The sequence below is a fragment of the Otolemur garnettii genome, unplaced genomic scaffold, assembly GCF_000181295.1.
Source record: "Otolemur garnettii isolate 467f Iridium unplaced genomic scaffold, OtoGar3 scaffold00041, whole genome shotgun sequence".
Classification (NCBI taxonomy): Eukaryota; Metazoa; Chordata; class Mammalia; order Primates; family Galagidae; genus Otolemur; species Otolemur garnettii.
Window position 1 is genome coordinate 4,936,907 of NW_003852436.1, and position 19,507 is coordinate 4,956,413.

At 38.8% G+C, this 19,507-nt stretch overlaps 1 protein-coding gene across 2 annotated transcripts in view; it reads left to right on the plus strand.

The window, feature by feature from the left end:
* The window catches only part of HHIP (hedgehog interacting protein), a 93,398-nt gene that overhangs the window by 58,270 nt on the left and 15,621 nt on the right, over window positions 1-19,507 (plus strand). For both annotated transcript variants that reach the window (XM_003790191.2, XM_023513456.1), the window contains exons 8-11: window positions 3,795-3,916; window positions 6,044-6,167; window positions 7,778-7,908; window positions 11,164-11,245. In XM_003790191.2, coding sequence (XP_003790239.1) covers window positions 3,795-3,916; window positions 6,044-6,167; window positions 7,778-7,908; window positions 11,164-11,245 — 459 coding nt within the window. The remainder of the gene's footprint in view (window positions 1-3,794; window positions 3,917-6,043; window positions 6,168-7,777; window positions 7,909-11,163; window positions 11,246-19,507) is intronic.

A 19,507-nucleotide genomic window follows, 5' to 3' on the forward strand; every position in this document is an offset into this window, starting at 1 on the left:
GTAGGTCTTATTTGGGGGAAAACACAGTAATAACTATCTCAGAGGGATGCTGCCATGATTAAATTAAAATCTTTACATAAAGCACCAGCTATGGTGTCTGATCTGTGGTAGGTTTTAATTAAATTACAGTTCTTATTATCATAGCTTCATTTAATGTAAGATGATGGAGTGTTAATTTGCAAGGAGTTGAGCCAAATGTTAAGTTTTTGCACTTGAAAAAATTGCAGATGTCAACAGAATTTACCATGACTACTTGGTATACTTCAAGGAACTAAAAGAAAGAAAAACTAAGTAATATGTAGAGTGAGAAATTTGGAGTACACTAAAAAAATGCTATGGAGTGTATGTATAGCAATTCCAATCTATGGTCTATTATTCCTACTAAGGGATATCTGGCCACGTTCATTCATTTACTAGCTAAGTTATTATTGCTATTTAATGTTTATTGAGTGTTCACTATGTGCAAGGTGAATATTTCTCAGACTTTTTATTTTTATAATCCCTCATGCCCTTCATCTCCCCTCCATCAAAGCCCAAGTCTACAGTTCATTTCCTTTTTGGCATCTCAGCAGATCTTAAAATCTATGCGACAGGGAATACTTAAGGTGGGTTCAGGATGTGGAGGAAACTGTCACATTCCATTCCTATAGCTCAGAACTCACAGATACCACCACAAAGCAGCACTTTGAAGTCAGGCAGCTTGAATCACCACAATTCCACTGGAGCTTTCTCGAAACTTTCCTGGGGGGTCCTAAACCTCGGTACAGAAGCAGGGGAGGGAGGGCTTTGTTGGTCATACATGTGGCAGGGTGCCTGTACTGTGGAGTCTGACCTCCTCCTCAGGTGGGAGAGGACTGAAGGAAAAGTTGGTGTTTATGATCCACCTCCCTCCAAGGGTATTTTAAACAGAAGAGAATTTCGTGAAACAGAAAGGGTACTGTGTTCATTGTTGGCTAAAAGAAGTGCTAACTTTTATTAAGTCTTCGCTGCTGGGTGCTGACCCAGGTATCTTGAGTACATTCTCTTTACGCCCCTTGGCAGTACTCAGCTCAGCCCTCCTCCTTCCACTCCCACCCCAGTTTTTTAAGTAGGAGAGAGACTTATTTTTACGAATAATAAAAACAACTGATAACACGTATAGATACTTCCTAATATGGATACAATCTTTTCACAATGGCTTTTATCTCGAGGCTAGCCACTGTTAACACATTTCTAAAATTCTACTCTTTCAAAATCACTTTTCTTTTTTTAAAATTTCAGATCAATATGAGGGCACATACAATTAGGTTACATTGTGTGTGTGTGTGTGTGTGTGTGAGGTAAAGTCTAAGTTGTAGTTGTGACCCTCACCCAGTGAGTGTGCCACATACCTGTACATGATAGGTGGGAACTTACCAAATCCCCTCACCCTCCCCTCTTCTTGAATTTAACTGAGTTTTTCTCTCTTATGTGCATGATGTTGTTAATCTACAAGTTTCAATTGAGTACTGAGTTATGGGATGCTTGATTTTGCATTCTTGGGATATTTTACATAGGAGAGTACTCTTCAGATCCATCCGGGTTCTAACTACAGATACAAACTCTCCATCTCTGTTATGGCTGAATAGTATTCCATGGCATACATATACATACCACCGCCCAACTATTTTAAAATAAACTATTTTTTAGTTGTAGATTCACAGCAAAATTGAGGAGGTAGAGACATTTCTGATGTGACCCCTCCCTGCACACGTGCAGGCCTCTCCCACTATCAGCATCCCCCACAGAGTGGTGCATTTGCATTTGTTAGAATTAATGGACTGACAACCTTGAACATAAATCACCTGTGGTCCATGGTGTTGGATGTCCTGTGGATTTAGACAAATGGTAATGACATGTATCCACCATCATAGTGTCATACAGGTAGTCCCGGCACCTTTTTCATGTAAAATACTGAAGGTTAGAAGCATCAAGAGGTTCTCAGTGGATCTGGTATTCACCCGAAGCTCAGAGCCCCCAGCAACTCCACTTCTGGGAGGCCTGTTTCTTATTGAACCTATGACAAAACCCCTTTTTGTCATAGTTTCTCTATCTTCAAAAGGAAGGTAGTTACAGGAAAATTTTCTCCGGGCTGTGGATTTAGCTCCACCTTAAGTCCCAGTGTGTCTCTGTCAGGATCCCTGCCAGGTATTGTGTTCTGTGAGTCATTGAACTAAAGAGGACAATAAAGGGACTGTTGCCACAGAACAACCAACCCATCTTTGGCAGGCCAGGCTTACAGTGTGCCTATCATGAATGGGATCAGTTGGAACCAACGGTTTTGGGGTTCTGTTGTTTGTTTTGTCATAATTGCTACATGACTTCAGTCTCTTAAGAACCAACACCTACTCTCAAAGGTTTTTATATTTAAAATATATTTAATAACCCCAATGATTTGGTTTTGTTTTTAAGGAATTAATGTATTTTATTGGCCTAGAACAGTGATTCCCAATGGGGCAATTTTTGCCCCCCAGAGAACATCTAGCAAGGTCTGGAAACATTTTGGTTTTCACACCTGGGGCTGTGCGGGACAGGGGTTGTAGTGGACGGTGCTACTGTCCTTCAGTGTGCAGAGGCTGGAGATGCTGCTAAACGTCCTACAATGTGCAGAACAACCCCCCACAAACAAACAATTATCTGGCCAGAAAACATCAGCAGCGCCACTGCTGAGAGACCTGAAAACAACACAAGCCTGTTTTCCGCATTGTTGAGAACTTCAGAAACTATTATTTAACTTTATTCTTCCCCCATCCCAAAGTCCCCATGCCCAGTGGCTCAATAACTTAAATAGTCAACCCATCAGAGTCGTTTTCACATTCCCCGGCTTTGAGCCAGGTGACAGGAAGACAGTGATGAAATTGGAAATGGTACCTGCCCTCCTGGAGTTTACAGTCTGCAGCGTAAGTCACAGAGATGCTGCACCCCCAGATTAGGGGCAGAGAACCCAAAGACAGTGTCAACATATGAGACCCCTATGCTGGTGGGGACCAGCGTTACTCTGTCCCTGAACTGGAATATATATTTTGCTTTTTTAGAGCAGCCTACACTTTAGAATATAGTGATTTCATGTAAGAATCACAAAACTAAGTGTACAGCTAAAATTGCTAATAACGGCTCAGTGCCTGTGGCTCAAGTGGCTAAGGTGCCAGCCACATACACCTAAGGTAGCGGGTTCAAATCCAGCCCGGGCCTGCCAAACAACACTAATGGCTGCAACCAAAAAATAGCCAGGCATTGTGGCAGGCGCCTGTGGTCCCAGCTACTTGGGAGGCTGAGGCAAGAGACTCGCTTGAGCCCAGGAGTTGGAGGTTGCTGTGAGCAGCGAAGCCATAGCACTCTACCCAGGGGGACAGCTTGAGGCTCTGTCTCAAAAAAAATAAAATAAAATAAAAAATAAAAATAAAAAAAATTGCTAATAACGTGGCACAAATAGGAGTTGATGATGGCCCTGATTTTCACTCATAATACCTTATCAATACCTGTAATATTCCTTAACAACAGACTAGCAAATCTTTTAATACCATGTGCCTGTTCATAACAAAAGGAGATACCAAGAGAAATTAAAAAATATATTCCAGAGATCATTAAGCTTCAGCAAAGTAAAGGAACAGGTGGGAATGTTTCCTTCCGTGGTTTCTAGAAAGCCCAAAGTCAATTGCCCATAGGATCCTGGCCAGCCCACAAGGGGCTTCTTCCCACATCAGTAACCTCCAGTCTGAGCCTGTAAGGTGCCCCAGTAGGAATTAATGTGTGTCTCTCCCCCTTTTGTTACCCAGATGTGCTGTGGATCGACATCCCACTGATACGAACATCAATTTAACAATCCTTTGTTCAGATTCCAATGGAAAAAACAGATCATCAGCCAGAATCCTACAGATAATAAAGGGGAAAGATTATGGTATGTAGGATATAATTTGCTGATTTTGCTTAAGTGTGGGGGTTTTGCTAGTATATTTAGTAATTGAAGAGAAAAGGATTTCTGAAAAATGAGCATTTGGAAAAGCATAAAAACAGAGATCTCGCCCAACAGAGATGAGGAAAGAAATTGCTCACTTTTCAAAGATCCAGTGATTCTTACAAGCCCAAAGGGTTCCATCTGATTAATGGCCAGGAATAGAAGGGTTCTTGGTAGGTCCAAAAAATGTAACGGACATCCACAAGTTAAGTCTAGCTTACACTTTGCTGGTCAGAGAATCAAGGTGAATAAGTTCTATTTATTCAATATAATAAGGAAGAACTTGTCCTAACATCATATACAGAGAAAAAAATGAATCTTAAAGCTGAAAAACGTCTCAATACCCAACCTGCTAATCTCAGCAATTAGGAAAATTATGTGTGTTTTGAATAAGAATATAATTTTTAAAGTGTTAATTTTGAAGAAAACAAAGAAATCAACTTGTAAAAACAAGTCATGGTAATGGGATGTTTAAACACTGTTTTTAATAAGATGATTCCTAGAATATTTAGAGGGAACATTAAAATACAAAGGTAGATAATAATAAAGTTTAAAGCACTTCATATTTTTTCAGTATTTTAGTAGTCATTCCTTTTGAGGGAAGCAATATATCAAATATTATCATGAGTCAGGAAACATAGTGGGTTAAGATTATTAAATTGATGGCTTCTTCTATTTACTCATTCAATACAAATATTAATATTTAACACGAGGAACGAAGCATCTGTGTTAGTTCACATGGTATTCAGTTAGTTGACTTTTTTTCCCAGATATGTGTGTGTATGTGTGGTGTGCCGCTTAGGAAAACCAAACCAAAGAATAATGTGCTTTGGAAAAAAATCTAGTGAGTCCATTAGCTTGATAAAATTTTGTACATTAATCTAAATTCTACAGTCACATTAACCGAGTTCCTCTAAAACTGGTTACAGTATTCACAGCCCTACATTCATGTACTTAAAGACATACCTGCAGCCCGTGATACATGCTAGACCCCCATGGGAAGCCCCCTGTAAACCTTCCTTCTTTCATTCGCTGAATACGTCTGGGGGACAGGCGCCATCATCGGCCACACCGTACAGATACGAAAACCCAGGCACAGAAGGGCTGATTATCATACACCATAGAGTAGCAAGGCCCTAGCGGCCTGCCACCTGCATTTGTGACCTCAGTCATTCAGTTATGCTGCCAGCATGCTGGTTATTGAAAACTTCTCTTATCTTTCCCACTTTTTATATCATATTAACCACAATCACATGGAAGTGGATGAGGGCTTGAAAAGTATTGTCTTTTCCCAGAAACTTTTGCATAAAATACTGCCTGTGGATAGCAACTTATTTGACATTAAGTAAATAAAAGGTAATTTTTAGATTAACTCGCAACTGGCTAAAGAGCTTTTCCACTGCAGTGAATATACATATTTTCAAGTATGTAATCCATGCCCAGAAAGAGATACATAACCATACACGTGTAATTTAAAAGGACTGATCGGGATAGATCATACAACTCTATAAACAAAACTACTAGAATATTTAAAATGAAGGCATTATTGGGCTTAGTTACGGTGCTTTTAAATCTATGACAAACGTGGCTTTAAAGACCCTTACTGTACTATGCTTTTGTTTTCATTAGTGTGAGCTTTTGAATGTTTTATATATTTTGACAGAGGTTTGTCCCAATTTACTAAATATATGCAGAAGCACTGCTGCAAGAAAATTAGTATTTTACAAAAATAGTGTTTTCTTAAAGTATTTTGGTTCTAAAGTAAATAATCATGATTTCCAAAATACCCAAACCCTGATTTTATTGAAAACTTACTATGTCTTGGCAATTATCACAGTGAGCACTTGCAGAATACTTATTCCATTGAACTATGCACGGAGGGCCTTTAAGTTTTGGTACTGTTTAAGCAAAGACGAATTATTTTCACTAAATATCTATAGCAAGCCCCCCATCTCATGCATCACAGAGCACATTTCAGAGCTAAATTGCGATAATAATTGTAGCTTGGTCTATATTACTTTTCTTTATCAAAATATGTTTCATTTGATTTAATGCTATATTTCTTTCCAGAAAGTGAGCCATCACTTTTAGAATTCAAACCATTCAGTAACGGTCCTTTGGTTGGTGGATTTGTCTACCGAGGCTGCCAGTCTGAAAGACTATATGGAAGCTATGTGTTTGGAGATCGCAATGGGTAGGTTTTGTGATACCACAATTTGAAAGTGTTAAATCCTAGCCATCAGACCACCAGGGATACCGCAGCTTGCTATAACAAATGACATATCCATTGATGAGATGGCAAACTGCTACAGCACATTCGAATGATTGTCTCCCTTTGGGCTGTAGATCTGGGACATGCGCAAATATGGTTACTCACTTGTAGTTTAATTGAATAACTAATATAGTGGTTTAATTGAATAACTTTTAAAAATATTCTTTTTGTGGAATGAAATACTGGTGCATGTAATGCCATGACTGAATCTCAAAAACCTCATGCTAAATCTCCGTAAATCTCATCTAAAATCTCTAGCAAAAGTGGCAGATAAGGCAACAGAAAACAGATTATGGGGCTGAGAGTGGGAGCAGGGATAGACTACAAAAAGGCAGGAAGGAATTTTTTTTTTTTGCAGTTTTGTGGCCAGGGCTAGGTTTGAACCCGCCACCTCCGGCATATGGGGCTGGCACCCTCCTACTTTGAGCCACAGGCACCGCCCCAGGAAGGAATTTTTTGAGATGTTGTAAGTGCAGTAAAACCACCTTCTTAAGTTGACCTAATTTTCATAGCCCTGACATGCACCACACATACCGATCAGTACAGGAGGCCTCGTTCCCTATGTGGACCCCCTCTGTATTTGACCAGTTTGTTATAATCCCTTGGGTGGTCAACTTACAGAGGTTCTACGGCATTCTAAATTTTGATTATGGTGATGGTTGCATGTCTGTATAACTTTGCTAAAACTCATATAACTGTACATTTTAAATGGGTTAATGTTAAGGTATGTAAATTATACTTCAATAAAACTGTAAAACATAAAAAGATCCTTCTGTAAACAAGCTTGATCAAATTCATAAACTAATTTGTAAGAGTGGGCAGAGAAGTCTTCTGATAGACTTTCCTTAGTATTTAGGCTTTTCCCTTCATCCTCCACATAAATTTACCATAAAAAATGAATAAATTGAAAACTTGTTTGACGTGAGTTGTAAAAAATTACCTTGGAAGGCTAAAGATTTTTTCTTTGGCCAGATTTTCAATACTTTGAGCAACAGAACATAATGTGTCTTTATAGGTAGGAATGCTGCAAAATTGAACGTTAGCCTAAATGTTCAAGGTCACGTTATGGATAATTATGTGAAAATCTGATACAATCCAAATTAAGAATCTTGTTTCCCAAGTCCCTGGCATTCATGCAGGTGGCAGAGCTGAGTACTTGGTCACTCCAAGGAACTATACAGGTTTATTGATGCCATGCTCGTCCCCTGTCCCTCTCTCTCGGATTAATAGCACAGCATGGAATCTAGTCCTGGCCAGGAGGTATCATTCCCCAGAGGAAGGGGAGGGCTTTTCTCCCACTCAGGTACTGTTAGTGCCCCATCCAAGCCAAATACTGTCTTTCAATATTTTCTCCCCATTTGGGGAGAATTTCGCAGCACCCACGCACATTATGGGCCGTATTACTTTTGCCTGTCAGAGTAAGGTCTATGGCACGACAATTATTTGTTACAAATCGTATTGTAAACATTTTACTGTTGTCTTCAGGCAAAAGCGTGTTTTCATTGTAGGTGTATGGGATGTTTTTGTTGTAGGAACTTTTTAACTCTCCAGCAAAGTCCTGTGACCAAGCAATGGCAAGAAAAACCACTGTGTCTCGGCACTAGCGGTTCCTGTAGAGGCTACTTTTCTGGCCACATTTTGGGATTTGGAGAAGATGAATTAGGTATAGTATAAACTATTTCTGTTTAGTTCCGTTCTCACTTTCATGCCCAAGAGCCTTTGTTCTGCCCTGAGACAAACAGTCTGAGCACCTCTATGTTTGACCAGTTTGTAAGTACAACAATCTTATCCTCCATTTGTTGGAAATGTAACCTAGAGCAAAGATGACCTACTGGAGAGATAAAAGATGGTCCAGTTACATGTTCTTTTCCAGTACTCTTTCCCTGGGACTCTTTACAGCATATTTCCAAATTCTAATATGAGATTAATAAAGAAGAAAAATAGAAGGCAGGAACAGGAGAGAATTTTTCAGTTCTAAAGACAGAAAATTTTTTCAACATTGCTGATATTTTTTATTATACATCTGAATAATTTGTTCATGTTCCCTTTTCTTTCTTGTTTTTTTCCCGAGATAGAGTCTCACTATGTTGCCCTCAGTAGAGTGCTGTGGGCTGTGTCACAGCACCCGACTATTTTTCTTGTTGTTGTAGTTGTCATCATTGTTTGGCAGGCCTGGGCTGGGTTCGAACCCACTAGCTCCAGTGTATGTGGCTGACACCGTAGCCGCTGAGCTACAGGCACCGAGCCTAATTCGTTTATATTTTTTATCTAAAATCCTTTTCACCTGTCCATGTCTCTTGGAATAGATGAGAAATTTCTTGGAATCTGAAACTTGCCTTACCATCCATTTTCTACTTTTCTAATTTTTTGCCTGTGGGGCCATGAAATTTGCCCAAAATAATCTGAGTTGTAGATCTTATTTCCAGATTAGAAATTACTGTCTCATTGAGAATCTATGGGGTAACATGTATTTCTTGGTATGTTTATCAAAATTTAAGCAGCTTAACTTCTTAAGCAAAAGAAGTTGAAATTGGAATATGATTAATCAGCATGTAAAAATTTTACTCTCTACTTATTTTAAATTATAGGGGTCAATGTAGCTTTCATAATGACTCCATTTAAAGAATAATATTCAAACAAATCATGGCTACATTCTCCTTAAGCTTCAGAGATGGATTTCTAGGCATAAATAAAGAAGCGTATGTTTCCCATGTAATGTAATTCAGAATATTTTCTCTAAAAGTCCAGATTTGGTTTGCATGTATCACATGGAGAATTCACCACAAATAGTTCCATGCTGTTCATTTGAATTAGTAAGGGACTTAAAGAAGATTTCTGAAACATATAGGACATTTCAGAGCCACAGGAATGTAACAGTTTAAACAGCAGAAGTCCAGTCTGTTTTTTTCTTGTCACAGGATTTAAAGCATTTCGTAATTAAGTTTTTTCCTTGGTATTCTCCCACCCTACTCGAAGGAACTAGAGAGATACCTTTTCTCACTTACAGCCTCTGCAATATAATTTTAATTTCATTGGCAAACTCTGATTTTAAAAATAACTGAATTATTGGCAACAGAATTAGGGATGATGTTGTGACTAAATTATTTTGATTTCCCAGACCTTACTACAAATGATTTCCTATCAGTCGTCATATTATTAGCACCACTGCTTAAAATATCCTAAATGTCTGTGAATACTGAATACTATGTTGAGAGCACAACCAAAAAAATAAAGCGTATGTCATCTTGACTCTGCGTGTCCCTTATAACTAAAGGAAATACACTGTTACTGACTCACATTTTAACGTGAAACCCCTTAGCTTTAGTCAAAGAGAAGAAAACGAGCTGAGTTTTTTGCATCGTTTGAAATAAAAAGTGGTGGGGATCTTTTTTATTGCGTATTCTTTCTTTTTTAAATCAGGATGGAATTGTCGCAAGAATTACATGAAGTATATTATATAAAGTGCTTGATGAAATAAAGTATTAATTCTTTCTCTTACATTCCTTTGCTTTTTACCTTCATTTTTATTTTTTTCCAGTGTGTCTGCATTTTTAGTAGAAGCCTCATAAAATTCTTTTTAAAAGCAGAAAAGCAGTAGGGTGTGCTAAATGCACAAAAATCGAGTGGAATGGGGACTGTTTCCTGAGAGGAAATCAAATATAAATTTCAAAACCGGGTAGACATGTAATTATAAATACTAATTTCCTATTCTTGCGACCCATCCTATACATCGAGTTTATGGAAGAAGTAGAAATAAATAAGGGTGCTTCTCTCCTGCAAGAGAGCAGCCCCCACCTGCTGCATTTCATCATCATGAGCACAGCCTAGCACCAAGAGTTAGAGAATTAGAGTTGAGATAGAGCGACATGCTCTTGCCCTCCCGCTGTGTCTCTCTCAGTTTCTTCAATGTTTGCTTTAATATATTTTAGTATCTTTTAAAGAGCTAAAGATTTAAAAAGAGTGCCCCAAATCCATTGATAATTAACAGAAACAAATTGGTAACCAAAGTCTTTTATTGTTGCACAGACATCAATTAATGTGAAACTTGTCCATTCAGTGCTCATTCTATGTTTATTGAGCACCTACTCTACGCAAAGCTGTGTTCTAAGGGTTAGGGACGTGGCAACAGAGAAAGAGACAAAAAGGCTAAACTGATGTCATGAATTCTATATTGTAAAGGGGGGACAATAAAAAAATTAATGTTTCCCTTAGAAAATAATTGCTTTGATGAAAAATCTAATAGTGAAGAGGGATTGTTGGGGGAGTCAGAGTTTTAAATAGTGCAGTCAGGAAATGTGATAGTTAAGCCTAGACTTGAAGGAGGGGGAAAGGGGATCTAGTGGAGACCTACAGGACCACAGAGCCTGAGACAGGACCTGGGACAGAGCCTGAGACAGCAAGAAGCTGAGACGGGAGCCTGAGACTAGAAGCTTCCTCCCATGTACCATGCCAAGGGGCCAGTGGGACAGAGAGAGGGAGAGAGGAGGCAGAGCATTGACCTCATGGCTACTGGCAGGTCATGCTTTTGCTGTGAGAGAGATGAGAAGCTAGTGGAGGGCGTTGAAACAAAGGAATGTGAACCAACTTACATGATCTAAGTCCTCTGAAAAGAATCGCGGCTGACACATTGAGGGTACCCCTAGAAGAACAAGGGAAGAAACAGGGAGCTCGGTTAGAAGGCTGTTGCCAGAGTCCAGGAGAGAGAGACTATCTGCCTGCCTGGAGCAGGACTGGATGTGGAAGGAAGTCCAGGGCATGCGCACTGTGGAGGTAGATGGGTGGGAGTCTTTCATAACCTTTAGGAAGTGATTCTCCCGAGGATGGGTGGTGCTGGTACATACAGTGTATCTGCTGGGCAGTAGGAAGTAAGGTCTCATGATGCTATGAATTTACTTACTGTTATTTCTCCCTTCAACAGGTGAAGTTTACATTTTATCAAGCAGCAAAAGTATGACCCAGAGTCACAATGGAAAACTCTACAAAATTATAGATCCCAAAAGGTGAGATTTCTTGTCATCCCTTTCAGTCAAGTAATGTTCTTACTCAAATTATTTTAATTCATTCAAACCAGCAATGGAAAAGTTACATTTAGCAAGCAGCCGAGATGAATGCTTCTACCCTTTCCTTAGGCTAAGCAAGGGCTGTCCTGAGAAGACCCTTTACTCCAGTCTATGAGGGCTGGACTGGACTCCGCAGAACTCTAAAAGCTCGTTTGTGTCACTCTTGTCACCACAGAGCAGAATGATGTTTATGGAATCAGAGGCCCCAGTGAAGAGCGAGAGGAGACCCTGCCGTGTGAGGCAGAATAGGCTCTGATGTTGGAGGCAATAAAACCCTCCTTAGTGTTGAGGAAAGGAGCCACGGGCTTGGAGGCACGGCAGCTGCTTAGTATGATTTTTGTAAGGTCATCAGGATAAGGTATTTAGGCAGTTCAGCATCTGAGCCTCATTTCAAAGCCCTATGTCTGAAAGCTCACAGCCCTCGGGAAGCGTGCTACGACTGAACAAATGAACCCTGAAGAAGCGTTTTGTTATTTGACTCAGTGAAGGGAAGATCTGTATATCTAATCCCTTAAAGAGGATGTTCTCTTCACCCTGCTTCCTCCCATCCACCCCTCACTACGTCCACACTTTCCAGTCATCTTGAATTGTCACTGGTCAGCTGTTAATTTCATGGCTAAAACTCAAACTCTCAGAAGCTGCTACAATTAGACATTAGTCGTAAGTTTAGAAACAGTCAACCGTAACAAAACCTAAGTATCCTCACGGGTAGGACTACTATTGAACACTTGTACTAGTTACACTTTGGCCCCAACATGCAGCAAGTTTTATATTCCTACTACATTCACTTATTTTCATGAGCCCATTTGTAAATTGAAATTCCTGAATTTCTAGTCTCTTTCAAAAGCAGAAATTCTAGCCATCTGAAACTTTATTAAAGGCATCGATCAAGTCCCATTTTAAAAAATATTATTTGTAACTGTATATTTTCCTGACAAAGCCACTGACTAATGGACATTCTTGTCCCTTTTCTGTGCCACAAAACATGTTCTTTCCTAAGAGAAACATAGGTGGGTATTGGCTTCTGCACAACAAAGAGAAGAATAATCAATTCTGGATGGTCTCTGGACAGTGTCACATCGCATATATCGTAGCCTGACCGCCTTACTTTTCTGTCAACTTATCCTTTTTCTTTCACAATAAGAGAAATGCCCACCTGTACCTCACAGTGATTTTTTTTCCCTCTTTGAGAGTGAAAGTAATGTCCTGTTTGAGAAAAGCAAAGAAATGAATGAAAAAAAAATAAAATAACAGACACTTAGGTGATTGTTGAAATTGGCAACATTAAGAATAAAAACCAAACTAATGTTAATTCATAAAACAGCAGCCTTTCTAATGATTAATGATGAGGTGTAAGGATTTCACTTAGATCGAATGCAATTAGTTTCAAAGTAGTCATTGTTACTCCATTACGTTGTCAAAGCTGATCCGCTTTTGCAAGCCTCCTTAGGAGTATTGTAATGAATTCTTCTCTTCTCACAAAACTCTTTCTCTTTTCATCTGGATTGTTTAGTCTGTGGGTGAGTTGAGGTGAATTTTACACCTCCAATCTATTATTAGTGTCTAATTACCCGGGTTGCCATGAGGGACCTTGGCTTTGTGATCTTAGGGCTCCTCAAGTAGGGTGGTCTCCGAGTGACATACCTGAAAGCCTGACTTCTCATTATGGTGCCTGCTCCTGGTGAGTCATGTCGTGTGGGGGGCCTGGGTTAAGATGTGTGTTTGCTTTTCAGAAGGTGGGGGAAGTAACAGAGTCCCGGAGACACTGTCCTTGTACACAGGCAGAGGCATAAATTTCAAAATTAAACTGACTATAAGAAAACAAATATTTTCATAAACATTTTTTGGGAGCCTCATGCTGTTTCGATTTGGCCGTCAGCATTTATTATTATAGTATTTCTTCCCGGATGAGTTGAAGTTCTGTATAAGCAGATACTTAAGTATGTGAGCAGGATTATTTTGGAAACAAACGAGCTAATTACTAGCATAGTAGCATTCAGGATGTCTGCGCCACAGCAAAACAGTTTTTCTAAAACGTTGGAGGCAGAATTTGAAGGGAAAAAAACCTCATCACCTAGAAAAAACAATATATAGGTTGTTTTTTGTTACATCAAAAATCTAACACAAATTAAACTCCTAGTTTAATTGCATTCTAATAGAGAAGACCCCAGATTTGTTAGAATGATGGTTTCGGAATAACTCAAATACCAGTTGATTTATGGCCCTGGAAAAGAAAAACACCAAATTATAAAAATACAAAATTTTTATATTCTATATCATGTGTCACAGAAGTTACATTCTTACCATAGGATTGGTGTGTTTATGGTTTTTTTTATGTTTGCTCTAGACAGACACACACACACAATGAGGGAGTTTAGAAATCATATGAGTATCTCTTAAGTCATTTTGGCAAAAGCAGATAAAGTCCCAGCATTACCCCCATCTTTATGAACAATTAGATCTAAGGCTACTAGTTACATAATCTTTTATTTAAGTTTCAAATAACTTACAGTGAACAGCCTTCTCAGAACAGGATGTTAAGATAACCTATTATAAATTTTATATACCATTATTTATAATGAAAAAAAATCTAGAACTCAGGAGTTATTTAAGGGGGAAAAAACTTCCCTAGGAAAGCAGAAAAGGAATGAATTTTTCCTTCACTTTGGAATCGTGAACACACTTCAGGAATATCTTCATGAATGGGGAAGTCACATCTCACAGCAGAGTGGTGCTTTAGGATCAACGCCAGTCACCTGGGCGGCACCTGTGGCTCAAGGAGTAAGGCACCAGCCCCATATGCCCGAGGTGGCAGGTTCAAACCCAGCCCCAGCCAAAAATTGCAAAAAAAAAAACCCCACCAGGCAGATTCAGCCAATTCACAGGGTCCCCCAAACTCTCTGTACTGGGTTCAGCATAACCTGGCCTGGGGACAGTGGGGCTTCTTCCACTAGCAGTTCTGGAAGACAGATTGAGACATGTGTACTAAGCACGACATCTAAGCAATAATTTCAGTTTCACTTAGTGCCATCTGAAACTAGTCAAGGCTAAGAGTGGGTCTGCCCTGGTGAGACAGGGAGCCAGTTGGTCCCGTCTCCGAATCTTCCTTCATGGGAGCTCCCGTGTGGGCTACCTCACTGCGCTGTGCCCTTTTGGCCATCAAAAAAATACAGATCATCATTCTGCCCCTGCCCCATTTCTACAGAGGGCTGTGTAAGTAATTAAATAATATATATTTAATATTTTTAAATATTGACTGTTGAAGTAGACCTAGACACATTAAATTCTTCAATATTGTTGGTATTCATTCTATACAATTCAGGATTATTTTCAGTTGCTATCTCAACTTTTAAGGTTTTCTTAGTTCCAAAATTGGGTTTAAGATATCCATGGAGTTTCAAAGAACTCTGAATACCAGGCCAGGCACGATGGCTCATGCCTGTAATCCTAGCACTTTGTGGGGCCGGGGTGAGTGTTACCTGAGCTCAGGAGTTTGAGGCCACCCTGAGAAAGAGCGAAACCCTGTCTCTAAAAAATAGCCAGGCATTGTGGTGGGCACCTGTAGTCCCAGTTACTTGGGAGGCTGAGGCAGGAGGATCGCTTGAGCCCAAAGTTTGAGGTTGCTGTGAGCTGTGATGCCACAGCACTCTACCAAGGGCAACATAATGATTGTCTGTCTCAAAAAAACAACAGAAGAACTCTGAATACCTAGTTTTCAAATGTCCAAGTCCTGCCTTGGATGCTTGCTCTCTTTACTAAATCTTACCAGAACTAAGCCAGTGCTCTTGGGGGGTTGGGGGGGGATTAAAGAATTCTGACAGAGGTATGTAACTTCTAAGCTTTATTTTCATAGAACACGAGTTTTTCACACTACTGCAAAAATTTCTTAATTTTTGCTTCAAATGAACTTAAGCCAAATGACCTTTGTTTTTTGATTTCCAAAATGCTTTCAGGGTTTATTGCTCTAGGAATTTGTAAAACAAAATTATTCTTAATCATGGTGATTTAATTACTGTGTACCCACTGTTTCTATATTTTAACATATTGCTTGTCTGTTACCCAACCAAGTCACATGAATCATTCCCATAGGAGGTCTATAAATTAACAATGCAAATTCCAGGCCTGAGAGGTCATTTTACAGAAATGTTGTATCCCAAACTCCTCTGTGACCAATAGCAAAAATTGCCCTTCGGGTCTCCTCCCCCCACGGCCCCACTTACTGCTCTTTGTTTATTTTTTTCTTACTATCTTCATCCTACTCATTATGCTGGATGCCCAAGAGTGCTTTCTTTAAAAAAAAAAAAAAAAAGTCACTTCATAAGAGGAAATCAGTTCTGTTTCTCCTTCACACAGGTCTCAGGGAGCCAGCAGGCAGCTCTACCATCCTAAAGAAAGTCATACATAATAGAACTGCGTTCACCCCATAAGCCAGTCTAGTCCCAATTCATCAGTCAGAGTTTTATGCAAGTGGCCCCCCTAAGTTGATAAATTCCCACAGTGCCTGTTGACCCAGCTGCCAAGCCCTCTTGCAGCAGGTGGTGTTTTCATGGCCACCCTGACAGTAATACAAACTGTTTAGCAGCTCCACTGACCTTTCAGCTATTAACAGGGATACGGGCTCCACTAGGGACTAGTTTTCAAACATGACAGAATTTCTTAACACTAGAGGTCATGAACAAGTATATGCCCTATAAAAATCCATTCAGCGTGGTGGATTTGAAGTCTAAAAGACAAGGAAGCATTTTCTACATTTTTTGCTCTTATTATTATTTCACGTATCCAGTAACCAAAAGTAGATCTACGCTTATCTGCTGGCTTACACTTTATTCTTAGTATACCGTATTTCATGTTGTGGTGCACAGCGCCTTTTCAACTAAGCTGCCGTATACCGTCTGAAATTTTAAAGATACATTGCGAAAGAATTGGGCAAGATCAAAGTCAAAACTTGTAATGAATGGATAAGCATGCATAAATAATACCTGATAATGGCTTAAGTATAACTAGAATTTTATTCACACTTTAACACAATGAGCATGCGTGCACGTATGCACAAGTACACTTAAACATACTCAGGTAATACATGCCGTGTTACAGAGAGCCATCACCTATTTCAGAATAAATATTTTATAATGAGTTATGAAAAAAACTGTATGTGGTTATTTTACTTTAAAATGTTTGTCTTTTTTTTTTTAAATAACGATATGCCTTGAGTCAAAATGCTGACAATTTGTATTTATAAAATGCAAAACTGACTCTATTTCTCCCCTCTAAATCCTTCACTCATTTCCCACAACCATTAAGATGAATCTAAATTCATTATTTTTCCCCACCTTTATTAAGTATAATTGACAAATAAGATTTGTATATGATTACAGCATACGACATGATGTTTTGATAAGTAAATGTATGTGTTGTGAAATGATGAAACCAAGCTAATTAGCATATTCATCACCTCTCATCTTTTTTTTTATGGTAAGAATATATACCGGTCTTCCTATATGTATATACTGTTTTCTGGGGATGTGACCTATAACCCCAGCATTCCAAGGAATTTTCTGTTTTATACTAAGTATAGTCAACTTAGAACTTTGAATGTTGGTATATCAGCTCCTGTAGTAAGTGTTCATTGCAATAAAAACTTGATTGAATTGCCATTTTGAATTGGCATTCATTCAAAAGATACAAAATGGAAAATATGAATAATGAAGACTATATTCCTAAAATTAAGAGCAAAAAACTCTTAAAAGCATATTTTAAAAAAAATTCTTATGTCTACTACCACCATCACCACTGCTCTCCCTTCTGGGATAATACTAGAATCCAGTATTATTAGATCCTCTGAACATCTTAGATTTAACTGTACGGCAGTGCAAGCATCAGCTATTGCAGTATCTGGGATAAAGGCAGATTTACTATAGCATTAGACGTGTCTAAAACGGTCATGCAATTTTTATTATTTTTTAAGATGTTTTCTAGAGGAAGATACAGCTATAAGGAAAAAACATTGCATCTTAGCATCATTTTGTTACTAATTCATTTTTGTGGCACTAAATAATTGTTACTTAAATGACTTATTTTTGTCAACACTGATGAATGAGAAATGAACATCAAAATCTGGAACTATGTCAGCCTAATAATCTTTAGGAATTTAAATTGACACTTTGGTGCTCTTCTATAGGACAGAAACTTGTTGCAAGTTTTCTTCTTCCTGAAAGCATTGAGTGATATTTAAAATTTCTACCTTCATGTGATATGAAATTAAAACACTGGTAGATCTGCTGTTTTGTAAGTGGAAAGTAGGAGATAAGAATTTATTTTTTAGATAAACTCTGAAAGAAAAATACTGCATTCTGTTTGGTTTTTTTTTTTTTTTTTTTTTTTATTGTTGCAGTTCGGCCAGGGCCAGGTTTGAACCCGCCACCCCTGGGTATATGGGGCTGGCGCCCTGCCCACTGAGCCACAGGTGCTGCCCAAAATACTGCATTCTTTAAGTCTTTGGAATTATGTTGTTATCAAAGTGTTATTTATTTATTCTATTTGCTAATATTGTCATTATCCTGACTTACTTTCATCTCACTAAAGATGTATAAATACATGGGAAAAAATCACTAGTTGTATTACTTTACATAACAATATTTGATATCTAACATTTTTCTCAATTATGGTGTATGAATTAGATATTTAAGTTTAAAAGTGGGTTTCAGACATAAACTCTGAACAGAATTTATTTCCTTTATTCTAGAAAGCAATGGCATTGGCTTTTTGATTGAGCCTTGGTTTTTCAGTTCTTATTTTTGTATTCTATCAGAATAAATACAGATAGAATCCAAGATTCCTGACTTGATCAGCCTACAAGTACTTTTTGCATGCCTCCTGTGTTGAAGGTACTGTATTATGCACTATGGAGGAAGAAAATGAATGAGAACTTTGTCCTATCCCCTAAGGAGCTTGTTTTTGCTTAAATCAGGAGATTGCACACATTATCAAAAATGTAAAAAATATTATTTCAGATAAATAGCACTTAGGGAGGAAAAAAACTATGCCAGAACATCATACATTACAAATTGACAGGTTAATGGTCCAGAAAGTGCTGAGGTGGATAAAACTCACCCTAGTTTCACTCCCCACCCAAGCCTGTTCAGCTACAGTACGATTTTCTTTAATGCTAATGAGCTCATATATAAAAGAGAATGATATCTGCATAACATGAAAGTTACATAGCTTTTCAAGCAACTGTAGCAAGAATTATAAGGAAAGCAACTGTGCCTTCTGCCTAACTGCTGCACAGGCAGAAAGCCTTCTCAGCTGAGTGCTCTAATGAAAAGTTAGTGCCTGCACCAGGTGCCTCCTTCAAAAGGCAGCCCCAGGCTTGCATGGCTCTCTGCAGGCTGCACTTCCTCTTTCCAGAGCTCCGTTCCCACCACCACCGTTTTATTTTTGTGTGTTTCTAATCTTTCCTGAAGCAGCTTCCAGCTCACTGGGCTGCCCAGACTCTCTCCCTAGGTACCAACTTCTGTTTTCCTTAGCCCGTTAGTTACAAAGTTGCACAGATCTTAATGGGTCTGCCCCAACCCAATTTGTTTCCATAAATTTTTGTCATAGCTTAGGTTGCTATAACAGAATACCTAGGTGGCTTAAAAAACTGACATTTATTTGTACAGTTTGGAGGCAATCCAAGATCAGGGTGACAGCATGGTAGATTCGTGGTGAAGGCTCACTTCCTGGCCCGCAGATGTCCACCTTCGCCCATCATCCTTGCAGAAGGGAAAGGGAAGAAGAACAAGCTCCCTGGGGACCCTTCTTATAAGGGCACTAACCCCATCATGGAAGCTGTACCCTCCTGACCTTCTCTAAATCTGATTACCCAGAGCCCTAACCTCCTAATACATATGGGGGGTGTCCGGCCTCAACTTAAGAACTGGGCAGGAGACACAAACATTCAGGCCATATCAGCCCCATTATTTTAGCATATATTTTTGTGGAATATAAGATTTTTTCAGGGACATATACTTTGAATTACATAGAAATGTCTATTTTTCTATATTCACTGCTAATAATTATAGTTGACCAGTTATAGTTGAAAATATAATAATTTTAGTTGAAATTAAGACATTGCCAATATAATACAACAAATACTCAAGGTAAATTGATAAAACTGGACCTCATCTTTTTATCTATAAGCAGATAACATTGTCATTTAGT